The following is a 19266-nucleotide window of genomic DNA, read 5'->3' on the forward strand; positions in this document are numbered from 1 at the left end:
CACCCTTTGGGAGACGCTAACGCTGACCCCGCCCACATTTTTCTTTTAAATTTCTCATTTGCTTTTTCTATTTTTATGTTGTTTTTTTTTGCCTCGTTAAAGGGTCGGCTTTAGCGTCTCCCAAAGAGGGACGTGTGTGCTGTTCCTTAAGGATCATGATAATGGATCCCATAAGAATCCCCCAGTGGACGTTCCTGTAATTTTCTCACTCCTTTTTCGTGCCTTCGCTGTCAGAGTACGTCGACGCCCTTAGATATGGTCATCCATATCACTTGGTGAAAAAACCCCATCCATTCCGCTCGTGGAAGGAATCACATTCATATCACTCGAGGAATGAACCGCCATCCATTTTTAAACTACACACACATGCCACTTCGCTCCGGGTTTCCGTTAATACGGAAACCCAGAGCGAAGAACAACCGGCGACGGATGAGCGGCAACTGAGCACGCCCGTGTTCCACCGCGCCGCGGCGCAGCACCTCCTATATAACAAAGCCTTAGTGTTGAATAAGACGACATCATGAGAGACGGCCAACGCTGGGCACAGTTTGGACACAACGATTGCTTCAACGTTCGGCTCAAACGTGACTCGAAGCCAAGCGCTGACGCAGCAATTGTTTCCAATCTGTCTCCGGCCTTGGCCTTCTCTTACGATGCCATCTCATTCAGCACTATTGCTTTGTTATCTAAAAGATGTTGCGCGGCGCCTCCTCCTCTCTGGCCCCGCGCCTGCTGTGCGCGTGACTGTGACGTAAACGGAAGGTGACGTTTTGACGAAAACCCGGCGATGTCTGTCAGCTTGTCAGCGCCGGGAAGAGAGGGAGAGGTTGACGCGGGCCGAGGTAAGCGCTTCGAACCATCGGTAACGTCGCACGCGTTACCAATGGTTCCCCCCTTCCCCCCTTCTTCTCCGTCTCTCCATAGCGCTCACGAACGAACGACACCGCCGGGTTTTAGCCAAAACGAGCGTTCAAATGCTAACGCATTAAAAAGAAACTACAATAGGAAATCAAAGTTTACTAGGCTTTAACCCTTTGGGCTGCCGTCTATACTATTTGCGTTAAACCCTTTACTAATCCAAGCTAAAAAAAATAGACGGAAGAACCGTAGACTTAAAGAGAACCAACCTCACCCGCTCCGTCGCAGCCGCCGCTACGGTCACCGGGCGCTGGACAAACAGGATCGGTCGGCAGTCAGTCATCCCCCGCCTCCCCCCCTTCACCCCAGTCTGTTTGCGGTACCAATTCGAACGGCCCTGTCTGTCTGTCTGCGTTTGTTTGACGACCCAACGACAGATCGCAGCGCCTCGGTCCTCTCCTACCAGCCGCTTCGAGCCGCTGGACTGACCACCATCGCCGGACTCCGGTCCCCCACCCCACCGCTAATCCACCCACTAGTGCGGTGATACCCACCATGACTGGACAGCTTTGCTTTGGGCTTTGGTTTTACTTGCATTGCTTTAGTCTTTATTCTTGTTCGGTTCCTCCGGGTTGTTTTGTGGGTTCTTGCCGGTATTCATTTGTCTTATGTTGTTTTGGAAACGAGAGTGGTGTAGGCGGCGGGTATGAAGACGCCGGATTAGGGGGGGGGGGGGGGGGGAGAGAGAGAGAGAGAGAAACGCTCCTAATAGATTTTATTGTGTCTCATTCAACCATTATTGATCTTCAATAAATCATCACCTCGCCTTTTTCTTCCCCCCCTATTCTTTTTCTTTTATAATGTACCGTTTTCATTCTTTTGCTTTAACCTTTTTAGTGACAGCTTTCAACGCCACTACGTGCCACTTGCTTACTGCTGGTTTGTAGTTTTTTTTTTTTTTTCTTGCAGTTGTTGTGATTTGCAGCTATTTATTTCTGATAGGCGTTTATTGTTTTGCGTGATTTGTTGCTTTTGTTTTTAATGCAGCGAATGAAGTTTGACCGTGATGGATCCCCGACAGCCATGGAGGAAGTGCATAGGAAGCACGGTCATCAGAAATATCAGTATGGGATCAGCTCTTCTTGATAGGATACATCCTTCATCCTCGTTCCGGTCTCTATTTAAGCCCATGTTTTGTTATTATCTTCTCTAATTGGTCAAAGGAAGTCTGCGGCGCATTGCTGCAATCACTGCCATGGGCAGTGATTGCCATTGCGCATGCGCGCAAAGTAAGCAACCATATCTGCTTAGCGACCGTGCGTAAGGTAGTCACGCGGGTCACCAGATAACGCGAGAGCACAAGGACAATGTGGTATCACTCACAGCTAAAGAAACCTAGTGAGTAACTTACCATGTTCACACTATTCGTTTCTTGGGATACGTTCTCCGGCGTTATTTTTGACTAGCTTCGTAGTCTCATTGACTGTAAAGCGATCATAAGGTTCTTAAAACTCGATAAGCCGTGCAATTCTTAAGCTCTCGGAAAATATAGAGAATAATTTCCTGGCCTCATCGGTGCTTACATCTCGACACCACTTCTTCGGCATCAACACTTTCAGCACAAACCCTCTGGAATGACAAACATTCGAAAAAAAACGAGTTTGAGATCTCCCATCCACACGGCCCATCTTAGTACCTCCCCGATGACCGATGGCGCTTCCCGCACGACCCGCGCGGAAGCCTAAACTGACAAATTGGGACCGGCAGGAAGCCGAACCCTACCGATCCGGGAACAATTCCAACGGCAAACACGCCGTCCTTCCAGTGGAGGCCCTCCCAAGCCGGGAGCTGTCCAGCCACCGCCTGAGCCCCACAACTATCCAGCGCCATTGTCCACCCCCCCCCCCCCCCCCCACCGTCCCCCCCACCAGGCAGGAGCGTCAAGCAGTCTGGCAACCCCTATCTCCCCCACCCTTCCCTCTTCGTTCCCCAACAACGCAACCACCTTGCGGTGGTAGATGCCGTGAATCCACCTTCACGCTGACGGCGGCTGGAGGAAGAAACTGCGTGGCCCTCATGGTCCCGCTAAGCCTAGATGCCTCCCGCGGCCATTGTCCAGAACAGTTCTTTGTGGCCCTTGTCGTGGCCCCCTTCTGGCCAGCTGAGGATCCTCGGGCGAGGGTTGCGCGCGTTTCGGCACGTTTTCCAGACCCCCTTCTATATAGCAATAGAAGGCTCGCACGGGACTTCTGTGTGTGTATGTTTGTGCGTCGGTGTCCTTGTGTGATGTTCCTTTGGACGTTACCTGCCCGCCTGCTTGCCTGGCAGAGCGCTTTAGAAGAGGATATTGCTCGCACGTGCAACCAGTCTTTAGGAGTCTTCCCCCAATTTAAGATTGGGTTTCGAGCAAAATAGCGATAAAAAAGTGGGGAAGACGAAGCAGAAAAAGGAATGGGCGATCCTGGGGGAAAAGTCAAGAATGCGACTTTTTGTCGTGCGGTGGCGTGGGCGACTAGTCTAGTTCGATGCGCACAGTACCCGATCGGGCTTTGTGTGAGCCTAAATGCTGTGAAATTGGTCGGGTCAGTCACAGGAGGTTGAAGCCGTACTTTTGCGTCGATCGGAATGCTCGGAATGCGGTGCCTCACAAGTACATTGTGGATGAATTTATTACCGGTTTATTACTGGGCACGAGTGAGCGATGTTGTATCTCAAAAAAAAAAAAAAAAAGTATTGAAACGCAAAAGTGGTAGGTAAGAGGTTTTGGATCATTTGTTATGAAATGTGATATGAATTGTGGCATGCTTTAAAACAGCTTCTTAAAAGGCTTAAAATTGCTTTGTGTTATGCGATATAACTATTCACAACGCCTGTTGATTAAGCAACGTTTTGAATAATAAATCAACAATAAATTTCTCATGATACGAGTGGATCATCATAAGAACGCGGCTGGATTCATTCAGATTATACATTATACAGTATACACTCATTTTATACAGTATCAATTATACATAATACATGCACTTTATACATTATATATTCACTTCATTTCTTGATTGGTTTATTAGAAACTCATGCCACGTAATTCTGTGATGTAAAGAACGAGCAAATTGAATACGTCCGATTTCTATAACACATATTTTAATTGATGTAAAAACGAAGGTCAAAGAAACCAAGCATCAATATCTAATGTAGCATAGGGGCTATTTGATTTATGTTCACTCAGGCGTTACATTTGAGTTTCTTTTATTTCCCTCAAATTTTATATGTTGTGGCGTATCCCATACGAAAGACAATGCTTTATATCTAGAATTGCAGACATGTTTAATTTTAAAACAATAAAACATATAAGAGAGAGGGAAACACGGCGGCCTTTTGACGATTGTTCTCTGGGACATCCCTAATTTGCGCTCGATTTAAAACTATTATCGACAAATTTTCAATAATTTTATTTGGTGAACTTTGTGTAATTTGATAACCGCGTCATTGGGGACACTTGGACCCCGGCTCGGCGCTCGTAGTTCTTCGCTTACACAGGGATAGGTGCGCCAAAACGGGGGGAGGGGGGGGGGGGGGGCATGCTTTCGCCGAACATAATCAGAACGCTTCACCGAATGAAGTACCATCAACTAAAGGTGTTTCTTACACCCTAATTCTTACAGCCTAAGCGTCTAAAACAATGTAAAATCTGGGTCCGTAGACGTAGGAAACATTAAGGCAACTAGAACCTTTGACTCTTTGCCCACTCAGGGCTGAGGATCAAGTTTTTTTGGTTCTACGAGCGCTAAACTTGAACTTGAGTCTCATAGTGCAAAGAAGTGCAGCGTGGCCGCCGCTGGTATAGCAGGAGAAGCTTATGAATTTTGGACGGCGCTACTCCCCAGGTGATAGGAGAGTGATTAGATAGCTCCTCCCCGACCCGACCCGTCCAGTTCGTCTCCATAGGAACAAGGTGGGACTATCTTATCAGCAACGGGGCCAGAACAACCGTCAGGGCGACCCCAGTGACCGCAAGGCAGAGCTGCGCCTGGCTTCGATACGTTTACAACCCTGTGCTCCGGGGAACGAAGCTCAAACTCTGCTCCAAGAAAGAAAGAAAAAAAAACGGGGTGCGGACCCTAGAGGTTCCCGTGTGGGTGCAAAGATGGGTGCCGGTGCACTATCCGTGCCTCGGTGTCCTTGGGTCTTCTGAGGTTGATAAGGTTCCCTTTCGATGCGATAACACCACCGGGAGCGGCGGCAGCGGCAGCAGGAGCGACGGAAGGGAAGCGTGCTGTGATTTGTGCGAGAGATATCGCTTCTTCTGGGCTGTTCCTCCCGTAGCCGAGGACAGCCTGAAGGTTCGGCGAGGACTACCAGGGCTTTTGTGTTCCGGAAGTGCAACAAATCCTTTGCAGTTTTTGGTCACGGCCTCCCGTAAAGTCACCTGTGGTCTGTTCTCAACGTGGCTTGGCAGTGTGGGAAGATCGCAGGATTTACGCCGCTTTTTACAGTGTGCGTATGCTGGTGTATGTGCTGCGTCCACAAGGTGATCCGTCCAGGCAATACTTCTCATATTCGAGGAGGATCACGTCTTTCCTTGCCAACAACTGCACGAGACGTCGACGGAGCCTTGGGTTACAATGGTATACCACATAAATTGCTCGATGTAAGCCTGAAAGCTAAGCTCTCTTGAATCAGGATCTAAGGACAAGACACGCTTCTAAAAGCCAGATATTGTACCGTATATCCAGAGAGGAAATACAGCTCGGCATTCATTTGAAGAAGCCAAAGAATTTTTTACCACGGCCTCTAACCTGTTGACGTCGCGCGATAACAAAGAAACCATAGTGAAGAAGTAACTACTTGGACAGCTCTCGGAACGCGAACACCCAAGGAGCATTTTTTCGACATCATCGACTGAATTCATCGCATTTCGAGCCCTACCTGTGGGACCATACCAAGCTTACCACATCGCATGAATATCCCAGTGCATTCCTACAAACCGGTCTTCAGAAAAACAGGGAAGAAAATAGCCTTACAGTTTCCAACTGGAACAACCGATCCGTTCTACAAGGACACTTTTTCTGAGGAACCCGAAGCCTCATCCAAGTCGCCACGAGACTGCGCTGCTGTAGCTTTCTGACGCCAGGAGACATTAATGGAACTTGGTCCAGTATCCACCATGATGTATGGGGACAGGTGGTCCGATTGTACCTACGTTCCCGATGGCATGTCCATGCAGCCCAGTACATGCGGCAGCGTACCAGACCCTCCCCTTTTGGATGATAACCTGGATTACCGGTAAGACATTACTACCTGCTAGACATGTCCGTATTGTTCTGGGGCCATCAGAAATTAAAAAAAGAGATTGATTTCGTTACTAAACGTCACCTTAGAGGCGGAAATAGTAATGTAACCAGGAACAAGGTCTACCAAAAAAGCGATTCGCAGAGCTGCCTAGGAAGAAACGGTTTGTTGATGTGAGTGCTCTTGTGTATCACCATATAGTAGGGTACAAGTTATTTTAAGTTAAACAATGTGGTTCGTTTTATTGCACAGTCTATTTACTTGTCGGAATAATTTGATAACTTGAACTTGCAAGTTGAAATGTTCAAACGACAACAGGGGACGCGTGCTTCCCATGTTTCAGATTCATGGAGTATATATGAGTAAAAAAATCACAGAAAGAAGTGAGTTTTATTCTTAAGTACCTTGCCAAACGTTGTATCCTCAGGAACTAAGAATAAATATATTGTGTTCATCATATCATGGTTGGAACACCAACGCTTGTTTTTTTTTCATTCACGATTTAAAAAAATAATAATAAGCATAAAATATCTTAAACGAGTTGCTGAATATATTTTTGAAGGCAACTAAACAGTTAGTGAAGTAACTTTTTATAAGGTAGAAAGAATTATCTAACACCACAACAAAATAATAATTTTACACTTTAGAGCACGTAGCTGCTGTTTTTTACATGTTTACGATCCTTTTCAACTGTTTCAATACTAGCATAAGAAAAAAACACCTTCCGAAATTTTTTTATAGTTTAGCCTTCAACTAAACAGCTTGAACTTGTTCCATTTATTGTAGATAGGAGTCCGTGTATTCGCAGTAATTTTTATCTAATATTTTTCGGAGTTAACTTTTTATATCAGATTTGGTATTTCCTTAACTTAGTTAAGATATTTGATTACCTCTTCATAATTATAACTAGTGTGAACCTGTCAATATTTGCCCCAAATGATATAGAAAGCCGAATTAATTAGAAAGAAGATATATCATCATTAATATCTTCAGGAATTTTAAAAGTACTGCCACTTCCCTGCAAGGAACCGAAATGGCATACTCCAAACATGAAATAAAAAAGCGGCTGGACAATTAAATGCTTAGATTGGCTTCTGTCGTATAACTTTATTGACACTGGCTCATTGTCCTGATGGGGTTAGGGTGTCAAAGCAGCCGTTGACGCTGACCTTTTGTCGATCCTTTAAAGTTAAAGGTAGCACTAGGGTGGTTTCCCCCAGAATTGAAATCGACCTGGTTGATTTACCAAGAGTAATGTTTGTGTTAATGCTTTTATCGCCGTCACCTCGGATATTGGAGCATTTTAAATAATTCTGAAACTACGAAAATTGTTTACCAGCGAGTTTTTTACTTGGTTTTTATTTTCGGCTGTGTCCCAAAACAACCAACTCTAATTATCGGCATATCACATGAATGCATCATAACGTAGAAAACAGATGTAACCTTTCGGGGTGTCTCGGGAGATTCACGTGACCCTGTCGGAAAAAGCAGGTATTATATCTTTAAATGGTCTTATTCTCAAAGTTCAACGTGGTCTACCATTCATTCGTATCAGCATGATGGAGCTTTTGGTGTTGAGCTGGGAAATCGTTTTCGCTCGCACTAAGTGACCCTAAGAAATCGGGGTCCTTTAAGCATCGTAACGGCATGTACATTGAAGATGGTTGTCAGGAAATGCATGGTATACAGACGAGCTGCCCATTTACAGCAATTTATTTGAGATGGAAGTTAATCGAGACTTCCCGCGGCCTACACAACTGCGTAAGTACCGGGGTTTCTAGGACTCAAAAAATGTGGGGGCCTCCTTCTCATCAACTTGCACTCGAAAAATGAGGTTTATCGCTCAATTAGTCTGTGACCCAAACTTTTGACACTAGTACCACGAACCTTTTATACGGTCGCTGCCGTCACCTCTATTAACTAATCCGCTGCAAATGCCGCACTTCCCCTATGTACATTGTTTGTAGGCACTCCAACATGTATTTGAGTGAACGCATTACACATTACCTGCGCAAGACACTACAGCAATATTAATTATTCTTTTAGAGTGAGAATACGTTACTTGATTTGTTCATGGCCTAAAACAAAAATAGAGATGCCTAATTTTTTTTAATCTACACGACTGTCCGTCTCGTTGAGTACGTCTAGAAATGTTACATGTTTTCGTGTCGAGCGATCACAAAAGCCTCTGCTCCACCCCTTACTCTGCCAGGAAGGTTGGAATTGCTGCTTCCAAACATCCTGATGTCGCATTTCGAATGACCCCACGCACAGATGAGATATAGACCATTCTAATGCCACTGAGAGCTACGAACCTATTACACTGAATACGGCCAATCAAACATTGCAGTTTCAGCAGAACGCCCTGTCATTAATTACTTCCAGAACGCTAAGGACTACTGAAAGCCACCAGCAGCAACATCATTTACTAAAAAGTCTTGTAACACGGTCAAATAATTTTCTTCGCGCACCTAAACGAGTTGTGAGGCGAGGGGGGAGATTATTTTAATAGGACAGACAGAGATTGCTCATGGTGACACATCTCAGTAATCTGTCCTGGGGTAAGGGAACAAGGACTTTAGGAGTAGCCAGGAGTTGTGCCAGTGCTAAAGATGTACACACAATAGTGTAAGGCTATCTTATAAAGTGGGTATATACCTTCTGAGCATTCCGTGCAGACTAACTGTTTTGGTCAAATCCGCAGTGGTGTTTTTGCCTTCGGTGGTGCTACAAATGTTGGGAACAACGAGAGATTGAGTATAAGGCCATAGCCGAATGTCTCAATCGCTTCTTCAGTCTGCCGCATGAACCCGTGGCTTAGTTGAGGCAGGGTAGCACCGCTCAGACATTATACAACAGACAGTCTGCAAACACGAGACATTTCAATTTCCATAGTTCGAATGCCCTGTGCCAAGTTTCTCCGTGAACTCATTGCCAAGCGGCATTCGAAGCACTGATCTCGCGAGGACTCGCGCTCGATGCAGACTGCCTTTTGTATAATGTATAGGCATTGTGACCCCGGCTTTAGGGGACAGCACAATGAAGCATGAAATGTTTACGCGTGGTGAGACGTTTAGAAATTTGTCCCTCATGAAACCCTAAACTTCGGTACTTTTCTTCAAATTTCACATTCATATCTAACTTCCAACGGTGGACCTAGTTCGTTGGTGCTAACCGACAAACAAAAGCTGCATACATACCCTCTGTCCGTCCTCTCGCATCTGGCGTCCACCCGTTGCATTTAAATGAATGCCTAAAAAAGACATCAGTGAAAAAAAAAAACTTTGTTAAGGCGTTTTTTTCCTGTTTGTACAAGGCTGCCGGTATCCCACTTATTTTGTTGCCAGAATATTAACGTTCTATTTGTCATTTGTCAACACTTTATAATTTTTTACCAGCTTTCACATTAGACGAATCCCTCTCTTAATAAATCGTAAAGGTCGCCTACGAATAACAAAATTACTAATTGATGCACAGTCCAAGAAAACAATATTTATCCGCAAGAATCATTTATGTACTCGAAGACTTCAGTTTGTACCGCGTTACTTTTTTTCATCGATAGTTTTACTGCGGCAACATACATAAATATCAGAAGGAAAGTATTACCCTATTTTTACATAGCCACCGGAGAATCTGTAATTCCAATTCTAGATTTTACCTTTTGCCAAGCTGGCGGACTTGAAGAGCACAATTATCTGTACTTTCTTGAAATAGTTCAGAGAAAAATCTGAACTTTATGTTCTTACTTACTTCAAAAGTAAGTAAGTACTTACTTATAAAATATAAAACTTAAAATAAATAAAATATAAAATAAATAAGTAAGTGAGTACTTACTTATTTTATAAGTACTTTCTTAGAAAATATTATGGTGGGTTCTTCACGGTTATTATCTGTGCGATGTTATAGTACCTTCTCAGTTAAAGCTCTCTGATTTCTGCATTCAGCCGTTCTTGTGCTATATCCACACGAAAAAGTTATTATGTTCCCATAAAATTACCCAGAAGTTGCTGCTCTTGAGCCGGGGCCGGCAACATTATAGTTCTTGCGAATCTAGCATTGCCGCAAGGTTACTGATTGAAAATCAATTCTAGGGCAAAAAAACTGACGTGCCATACGAGTTTTTTTTTTTTTTTTGCTACTTTCGTCTAAATTCCAATGCATATGCTTTGTTATGCTATCAGTTAATCTATTGCCCCGAACTGCAGCTTACTGTTGTCAAAATATTGCAATATAGAGCTCACTCTTTGTTACGAGCCGTATCGCAATGAATGACACGATCAGTCGGATTATTTAAGGCATTGATAAATCACATAGAGCATAAGTATTGGTTGGCCAATTTTTTAACGGCTGAACGTGCAAATTTCCAAGGTCAACTTAATGGTGTACTGTGGTCGTTGCATAAAGGCGATTTGTTTACCCTTCTTATTGCAGTCTATTGAAGAAACAAAAGGCGATATTATATTGGTGCAAATTAACCTTAGCAGCTGGGGTAACAAAAACAAATATATAAATATGGAAGAGACGCAAGAATGTCTGTTGAATTTCTTGGCGTGCGTGTGTGCGTACACGTGCATGTGAGCGTGCGCGCGTGTGTTTGTGTGTGTGGGTGTGTACGTATCTTTGTGTGCGCGAGTGCGTTTGTGCGTGTGTGTGCTTTTTTAGGCAAAATGTACAAGTATTTATGACTATTTGAAATGTAGGATACCCCTTCATCTATCTTTGTAGAGAATTGGAAAATGCAAATATCTAAACCGCCTACTAAAAGCGCTGTAGCTGAGAACAAGATGTTGCTTGGGCATCTTTTTTCTTTTCCCACTTTAGTACTAGTTTACTTTCTTCATCCCCATATCATAATAATTTCCATGATAATAAACTTCCACCAACTCAATTCATTGTAAATATTTTGGTTTATACACATCATATCACTAAGCCAACAAAGACTGACTTAATAGCAGGTGCTTTTGTAACTTTACTGCGCCACATTAGGTTGTCACGGACTTAGACGATATTCAAAATCTGCCCGTAATTTGACCCCTTCAGACATCAAACGCGTGTAAGATTCGTACCCCTCTTGAAATTATTTTCGTCTATCAGATAACTAATTCAATCACGCCGTAGTACTAATTGCTAAAAAGCATCACGATTTGTCTTATTTTTTCCATTATTTTGCGTTCATCTTCTTACGTCTTTTTAGTTTGATCCTGAAACAATTTTGAGTAATATCGCGCAGCGTAATTAAATCGAAAACAAGGTGGCCGCGTAAAAGTTCCCTCGCTATGTAAGATGATGACGGTGATGAACGTGGGTGAAATTCCAAATCTTGAGTTAAATTGACACTTATTATAACTGATAATTGAAACTTTGCAGTTTACATATGCGAAACAGAGGAGATATAAGAAAATTTGATCCACGATTTCTTTTTTCTTTCTTTAACTTTTGAGCTTGGGTGTTGATCCACGGATTTAAACGCCTATATTTTAGGGTCCTCATATCGCCTCATGCGGATTAATTATAATATACAATCACCGTAATTCAACTTTAAGTAAACAGATAAAAATGAAACACAATCGCCTGTTTGTTTGCTGTTTTTTTGTTTTCTTTTGTTTCTTTTTTTCGTATGTGCGTGGCGAGGTTATTGCGAACCGAACGTCAGAGCTTTTTAGTCGTTTAGAGTGGGGGGGGGGGGGGGGGGGTGAAATTTTCGGCTGTCTTTTTGCAGATGTGTTCCAACCTTTCCTCTCACAAGGCAATGAGCCCTTTTCATCGCACTACTAGTTCTGGTTACGTTCTTTTCAAAACATAAAAAGTGCTACTCAGCTACGCTATAGAAAGAATATTTTAGCTCTCCAGTCACGCAGAAGGTCTTGAATGAAGAAAAACCAGCATCCGCGCTATTGCCACAACGTAACACCAATGAGCAAGACCAGCGTATTTGCGCGTTCGAGTCAGTCGCCTCAGTGGCACCGATGCAATGTGCCATGGAACCGATATTTCGGTTACATGGCACTTTGAACACATGGTGCCCTCAAATCTGACAGAGGCTTATTGCCGAGAAAGCACCGAGGAACAAATATATCGGTTACAAGTCAAAAGGTCCCCAAGCAGTCGAAATTATTCCTGGTTCCTTCGCTGGGGTGTTCCACAGGCCCTCGGTTGAATTGGGACAGAACAACTCCAAATTTTGATTGACTTTTTGCGTGTTCGAGTCGAATTTTTTTTACAGCCATAGTTATAAGGTGAAGCAACGATAAGCCTTTACGCAGTGACTAAAGTAGCACGCGTCCAGTCGCACGGCGCCTCCTCCGAGCAGATGAGATACGATCCCGATGCCTCCCAACAGTGCAACACGTGCAGCTTTTGTTCGCCACCAATATCGTCGACGATGCACAGCAAAAGCCAACGAGGCAAGCCTTTCTCCTATACAACAACAAGTTGACAAAGACGGAGCGATAATGCGGAGAAACAATAGCGTTCGTCTGCAGCTATTAAGAACCGTTTGTGGCGCAATCACGAGCAGTTGTCGTTGCTTGTACCTTATCTAAAAAAGCACAAAGAAAATAAGAACATCCGGGCAGCTTTGTCTCGTATTTGCAACAAATAATACGACGGGAGAAAAAACAATATACACTTACAAGTAAGCACTGTTGTCTCATGGCAAATTCCACTGGTAGATTTGGAGCGGTTACGCAGTGCTTTTTTATTCTATGCACGTGCAAACGCGAGCTGTACCATTCGCTGATCTAAACGCGCCAGCATGGAGCGGTTTTTAAATCGTTCCAAATCTACCAAGCGGTATTTGCCATAAGCAACCGTGTTGTGGCAAAAGCAAATCGATTAGGTTCCCGCGAGGTCCAACTGAAAAACAAGGTTCATCGTTGAAGCTTGGGCCATATATGAACAAACGAAAGCATGGTGTAACACCCGACTATACCCCGTCTCACTTAAAGTCGTACCACAGCTGACGCTAGGACCCGCTGCAGCCAATCAAGCGGCGCCGAAAGTGCAACGTCACGGCGCTAGTCGCTTTTGTGCGTTTGCTATATATCACCGACTAAACCAATCAGGCACAGTAAATATGCCCCACGATTCTGCGTTTCTTTTTTTTTTTTTTGCGTGATTGGTTTAGTTGGTCATAGCCAACCCACAAAGAGAGCGAGCGCCATGACAATGCATTTTTGGGGCTGCTTGATTTGCTCCATCGAATCCTATGCGGAGCGCAAGTTCGTCTGCTTCTTTTGCAGGGGTTCTGGTAGCGTCAGAACGCCGAGCTCTGATTGGTTCTGCTTAAAAAATAAAAGGTAGACCTCACGGCCAGCTTGCTTTCAGGTCTATCTGCTATCCTTCAGTAAGAGCCAATCAGATCTCGGCGTCAATCTGACGTCACCGCAATCCCTGCAAAAGAAGCAGACAAACTTGCTCTCAGCATAGCGTCCGTTGCGGTCGAACGCTGATTGAAACAGAGTACATGGTTCCCACATCACGTACAACCGGGCGCAGCGTGCGCGCGCACACGTAGATTCGAGAGTCTTGCAAGTGCACTTTCTTTCCCACATACCCGAGGAGAAACGTGAAAGCCAGGGATGTGTAAAATACTTTTAAACAATGTAGTTAAATACAAATATAAAGTACTTTGACAAAAACGTTTTTAATTACAAATTCAACTGCATCTTTGAAGAAAGCTATTCAAATACAAGACACAAACACAACCAGCGTATTTTATCACCTTCAAGTACTTTTGTTTTCAAATAAATTTTTGTTTTCAAAGTTTTTAGACTTAAATTTAACCCAGGTAAAAAAATACCATGCCCAAATAAAGTGTGGAGTTTATATATACCAAAAATCGAGTGGTTGGACAGAATGTCGCAGCTCTAAAAATAAAAGTTGTCATAACTTCTTAAGCGGATTCAACGCAAGGAAATAGAATATGCTCAATATAAGATCAATTTAAAAGGCTGAGTTGATGCATCAAAGCATTTTCGAACAACGTGCTGTTAATTCGACGTGTTTTAAGAAATAAATATTTCGCCCAACCAAAACGGCAAAAATTTTATTAATTCCCTTTTGTAATCTGACTCTTTTCCTCAATGTTTATGATAATCAAAGCGCAGCATGTTTCATGTTTTCTGCATATGACTCCCCTCGCGAAAAGTGACCACTATATCATTTGATTGGGTAGAACAATGCCCGAAATTGTATTTCGGGCAGTATTTGAAATACTAAATTTTAAGTGTTCAAATTCAGTTGACAAATACATTCCCCAATATGTAATTAAATGGAAAATACAAAATACTGAGGGTATTTCAAATACGCACTCCAATATTGTATTTTAATTGTACTGCATGCCCAGCCCTCTTAGAGGCCAACTGCCCTGCTTGCAACCTTCTGTAGATAGAGCGTCAAAACTCTTCATTGTTTGGTTGTCTTTTTGTGCGCATAGCGTCCTCTCTCTCTCTTCGAGTTTAGGGCTTATTCTACTTGTGAGAAGCCGACGCTACTAGCACGAGAGCGCGTGCTCTTCAGAGATCCCGAAAGAGAGCCCCTTGCTGTTGAAGCTTGTGATGGGCTCGTGGGATTAAAAAGAAGCTGAAACCCTTCTTTTAAAAAATGGTATGGATGTTGCTTCTAGCGTAGTTTTATTCCTCAAATCCGACTATTGCGTTCGTTTTTCCCGAAGATTTAACTAAACGGGAGAAAACACGAAAAACCTCCGACCGTCAAAAGTGCATCTTTCGGCCACCAAGCGAGGGCCCCGCGTGCAATTGCAAGCTTGCCAGGTACTGGCGACGTGAGTGATCGAAAGCGTCGCAGCGGTCGACCTGCCACGATCGGCCTAATGCTCCCTATGGAGTCAGCAAAGGATTTCTCATCGACGAAAATAAGAGTGATGTAGAACTCCAATGGCTGATGGTGTTGGCAGTGTTGGTTTCAAAGCGCAATGATTTCAAACTTTCCCCATCATCATTACAAACACCATCTAACTTGTTGTTCGCAGGGTAATGACCTCAGAAGAAGGAACCAGAGCCGTATATACTGAGAGAGTTTGGCCAATGGACGGAGCTTGTTGCCCGCTAGAGCCAGCGGAATTCACGATAACACAAAATGGCGTTACTTCTTTGTCTTCTTTATTCCAAAGAAATCGGGTAGAATTCCTATGAGTTAGAGACACAAAATGGCGGACGGAAGTAGTCATCCCCCGGTTGTCAGACTACGCTGCTGTGGTTGTCAGGCTGTCAAAATCTCCTTAAGAAGGCCAAACTCTCTCAGAATGAACGGCACTGGAAAGGACCACACGAAAGCAACACCTAAACATTTTGCCGCCAATATTCCCCCGCACTGGCACCAGTCCCTTTTTAACATAGCATGAGTGCGGGTGCACAACTTTTATAGACGCTGAAAATGAGAGAGAGCAGAGGTTCCGAAATCTCCTTTTGTAACGTCACACTCCAGGAAGAAGTCCTCTTTCTGTTTTATACTTTCTGTTATCTAGTACATCTTACCAACACGCTCGTTAGGAATGTGCCTTCAGCGTTCAGGCACCAAATTAGAAACAAAAATTCCATAATTGAGATATTGGAGGTCAAATAAAGAAGATTTCGTTGCCGTCTTCCCAAATACAAAACCGCTTCAGCCTCCATTTAAATGGAAACGAAGTATGACAATCGCCAATCGCACTCATGCCAACAACAAATTATTCATATAATAGAATGTCACGAGAAAATCAAGCGAGCAGGCGAGCTCACGCAGAGATGTACTGGCGTACGTGACTCAAACTGAGGTACTAACTGTGAAAAGTTAAGGAACTAGTCGAATGTTAAACGTTTTTACCCCTTCAATAAATGCTTTAGAAGAATGGTAAACATTGTCGCGCTAGTTTATTCGCATCTTTTTAAAGAAAGCAAGGATAGTTTTTATGAAACAAATGACATGAATATAATGAGAGAACCTCATACTCGGTGTTTAAGTCTGCATAAATAAACAATACATCGCACATGCAGGTACGGTCAAGTCATCAGTCCTTCATATCGTATCCTCACCACCAATGTCATCATCTGACAAAGTTTCGGCTTTCTGCAATGTGAAGTTTATTTGTACGGCTCGGAATGCCGGGTTTCACATTTTCCCACGACCACGGCAATCACGTGTTTTAATAAAAACAAACGTAAGGAACCGTTACAAGCGGCGCTACCACACGGATGTATCATGCACAACGCTTGATCCGAGCTTCGTATAAAGCGGTGTCTGAAACACACTCGTAACAGAAATGTTACGATTCAGTCGCATAAAAATGCAAACATAATTTATTCATTTTTGTTAACTTTCAGAATAAATCAACTCCGACTTAATAGTATTGGCACAAAAAAAAAGATAAGAAAGAAATCGTCGTTACGAACGAAAACGGGGTTATTTTAACGACCTCTCTCCCCAAAACACGAACCCTAAATGGCACTTCCCCAGTCGGGAAAAAAAGGTAATAATATTCGTCGTACGAAACTTACGCTGACGGGAGTCGTTCGCTCCCGCCGTAATTAGTCGTCAGATTCGGCAATTTCCCCGCGCAGTCCCGCGCAGTCGCCACACCCTACCCTCCCCTCCCGACGATCGCAGGTGTGACTCCTAATTGCGACCGATGACACATAGGACCGGAATATTCGCGGACGCCATGATTAACCCGTCTGTGTGTGCTCGGCGGACGTTCGGTATCCATCTGAAACGAGCTTGCTTCCGTCCGCCGTTCCCGATACGGGAGAATGGGGAATGGCGCCGCTGCGGGTTTCGGTAATTAGGGAAAGAGGACGGGGACACGGTCTATAAACCGCTCACCCTTAAGCTCACGGTGCATAGGGGGCTACGTGAATTGTTGAGCGAATCATACGTCTTTGTTTCGCCACGTGATCACGCTCCCGCTCATTGGACACTCGCAGAGTGCGGGGTCAGGTGATGACAGGGTGGCGTTTCATTGGTTCGGCGAGCGCGTAGCTTCCACTGCACTGTCGGCTTAAGGGTTAACGGAGTACAATTTTTACGTCTCCTCCCTCCCTTCCTTTTCTGACCGGCTCAAAGTCCAGCTCGATTTGGATCGCGGTGTCAGCTACAACTCGTTCGAACCCAATTCGTCTCCTGGTGCAAGGCACGGCGCTGGGTTCACTGCGAGCCATTAAAAGTTGGGTGACGAATTGTTTTTTCGTTTCGTGGTTTTCGACGACGCCGGGCTTCGGATTTGACGAGATTACTGACGCTGATTGGCTGATTGGCTGTCTTCTGCGCTGTCTTGCGTTGAGGTGCGATAATTATTTTCGGGAAATTGGATGCTCCGCAGATTTGGCACTTATCTGTATTTTAACGTATCCCCTTTATAAACCAAAACGAAGAAAAAAGACTATGTCCGAAGGATGGGAAAGCAGAATCGCCGATTACGAAAGTTGCTGTGGATCAAATACGAAATGTATTTGTGGAGAACTTATAGAGACAGCGGATATACAGGGAAAACGAGATCGGCACGTTCGTAACTTATAGCTGGAATAATAGTTCCCGAGAGAATTTATTACTTGCGTGTTAACAAGTACACTTTCAGAAATGTGCTGTGCGCGACTCTGCTGGCGCAAACACGTTTTCGGATTTTTTTTTTGTTTGTTTACTTTGGAAGGGTACACTGGTGGGCATAAATATGTACCACTTAGGTTAGTACTGACTGATCAATTTGTACCAATATAGTAGTTTGATGAGAGTCCTTCAAAACCAAAACGAAAATGAAAATTGAAAACCCGTGTTGGCTTGTTTGCGTTAACAGTGTCGAGGAGCACAAAATCTTTTATCTCCGCTGAACACGCTCAGGATCTAATCAATCGATATACAATATTTTCTTGAAAATAATACAAAACAAAAAAGAACCTAGGGCATGACGTAATCCAGAAAAACCGTAGACCGGAAAACACATAGCCAATAGAACATGAACACGGCGTCCTACAATCGCAGTGACCCGCCACGTGTCCTATTTGAACATCAAGAAGGTTGTTTGTTGTTTTTTTTTTTTTTTTCGGTGCGCAGATGATTTCGATAGAGCGCAATTTGCCCGCGACATGCTTTCTCTTGAAGTCTGCGCCCGTATTGTTTAATAGCGCAGATTGTGCACCCAAAGAGATTCGGCAATGTGGTCTTTATACTTCTTTAATATATTACAGTTATGTTCGCAAAAACAAAAAACAAAAAAAAAAACATCAATCGTTCAAAACACTACAAACAGAATACCTAACTTTACAGATCTAGAGACCTTGAAACCAGTAATCTAATCCGAAAATTTAAAAATAATGCTTTTTTTTTTTTTTATTCCCACGCTTTATAATACTCGAAGTCTAACTAATGACAAAATAAATAATATGGCTTGAATTGTTTTCGCATGTCTTAACTTATTTCACCAATTCCAACAGCTTGGCTTCATAGGCTCTTCACAACACTGCATCAAAGCCGACACTAGTAGCGCGAAAAAGTCCAGAACCCTAGCCAGAAACCACGAATAACATTAGCCCTTAAACCCGCTCCCCGGATCAACCAACAAACAGCCCAACATAACCGGTCACTCGCAACCAAGAAAAAAAAAACATTTACTCGCTGTAACCCTCCAAGACCAGAAGGAGAGCTCCCTCGATGCCTTCGTCCAGGGGCCTAGAGGAGGCCATCCTCGAAGCACGTCCGCACCATCCTCTGCCCGAGAAGAGAGTGCCCTACTCGCTTGTAAAGCGTGATTAGCTCCGGCGTAAGAGCTTTGCCGCGCTGCGTTCTTCTTCGTTAGTCCTCCGAGACTTATGAGGTCCTCCAGAGTCCTCTCACGCCCACGGAATATCGACGTCTTCACGCTGCCGGCCCTTTCTTGCCGCTCTTGCCACAAGAGGCCTCGCGTGGTCGGTGGAGGCCACTCGCCGAGGCGGCGACTATCCGCGGACTTAGCCGTCTGCAAATATTACTTCCGTCGAGTAAAGAAGCGCGCGCGTGACTCTTGTTAGATGTCTCGAAGAAAGCTCTTCTCCCTGGAGCCGTCGGCTGTGTCTTGGGAGAAGTCGGTAGTTCGGAGTGGAAAGAATCTGTATTTTATGCGCGAATGTTCGTGTTCGATCTTGAGTGTTC

At 44.0% G+C, this 19266-nt stretch overlaps 1 protein-coding gene across 1 annotated transcript in view; it reads left to right on the forward strand.

Moving 5' to 3' along the window:
- Positions 1-4843: 4843 nt before the first annotated feature.
- LOC8040513 (homeobox protein Nkx-2.2) overlaps positions 4844-19266 on the forward strand; it is an 83807-nt gene continuing 69384 nt past the window's right edge. Inside the window, exon 1 of the mRNA XM_002414276.5 lies at positions 4844-6141. Coding sequence (XP_002414321.4) covers positions 5999-6141 — 143 coding nt within the window. The 5' untranslated portion in view covers positions 4844-5998. The remainder of the gene's footprint in view (positions 6142-19266) is intronic.

This window comes from Ixodes scapularis, unplaced genomic scaffold (assembly GCF_016920785.2).
Source record: "Ixodes scapularis isolate PalLabHiFi unplaced genomic scaffold, ASM1692078v2 PGA_scaffold10__122_contigs__length_95168666, whole genome shotgun sequence".
Taxonomy (NCBI): domain Eukaryota; kingdom Metazoa; phylum Arthropoda; class Arachnida; order Ixodida; family Ixodidae; genus Ixodes; species Ixodes scapularis.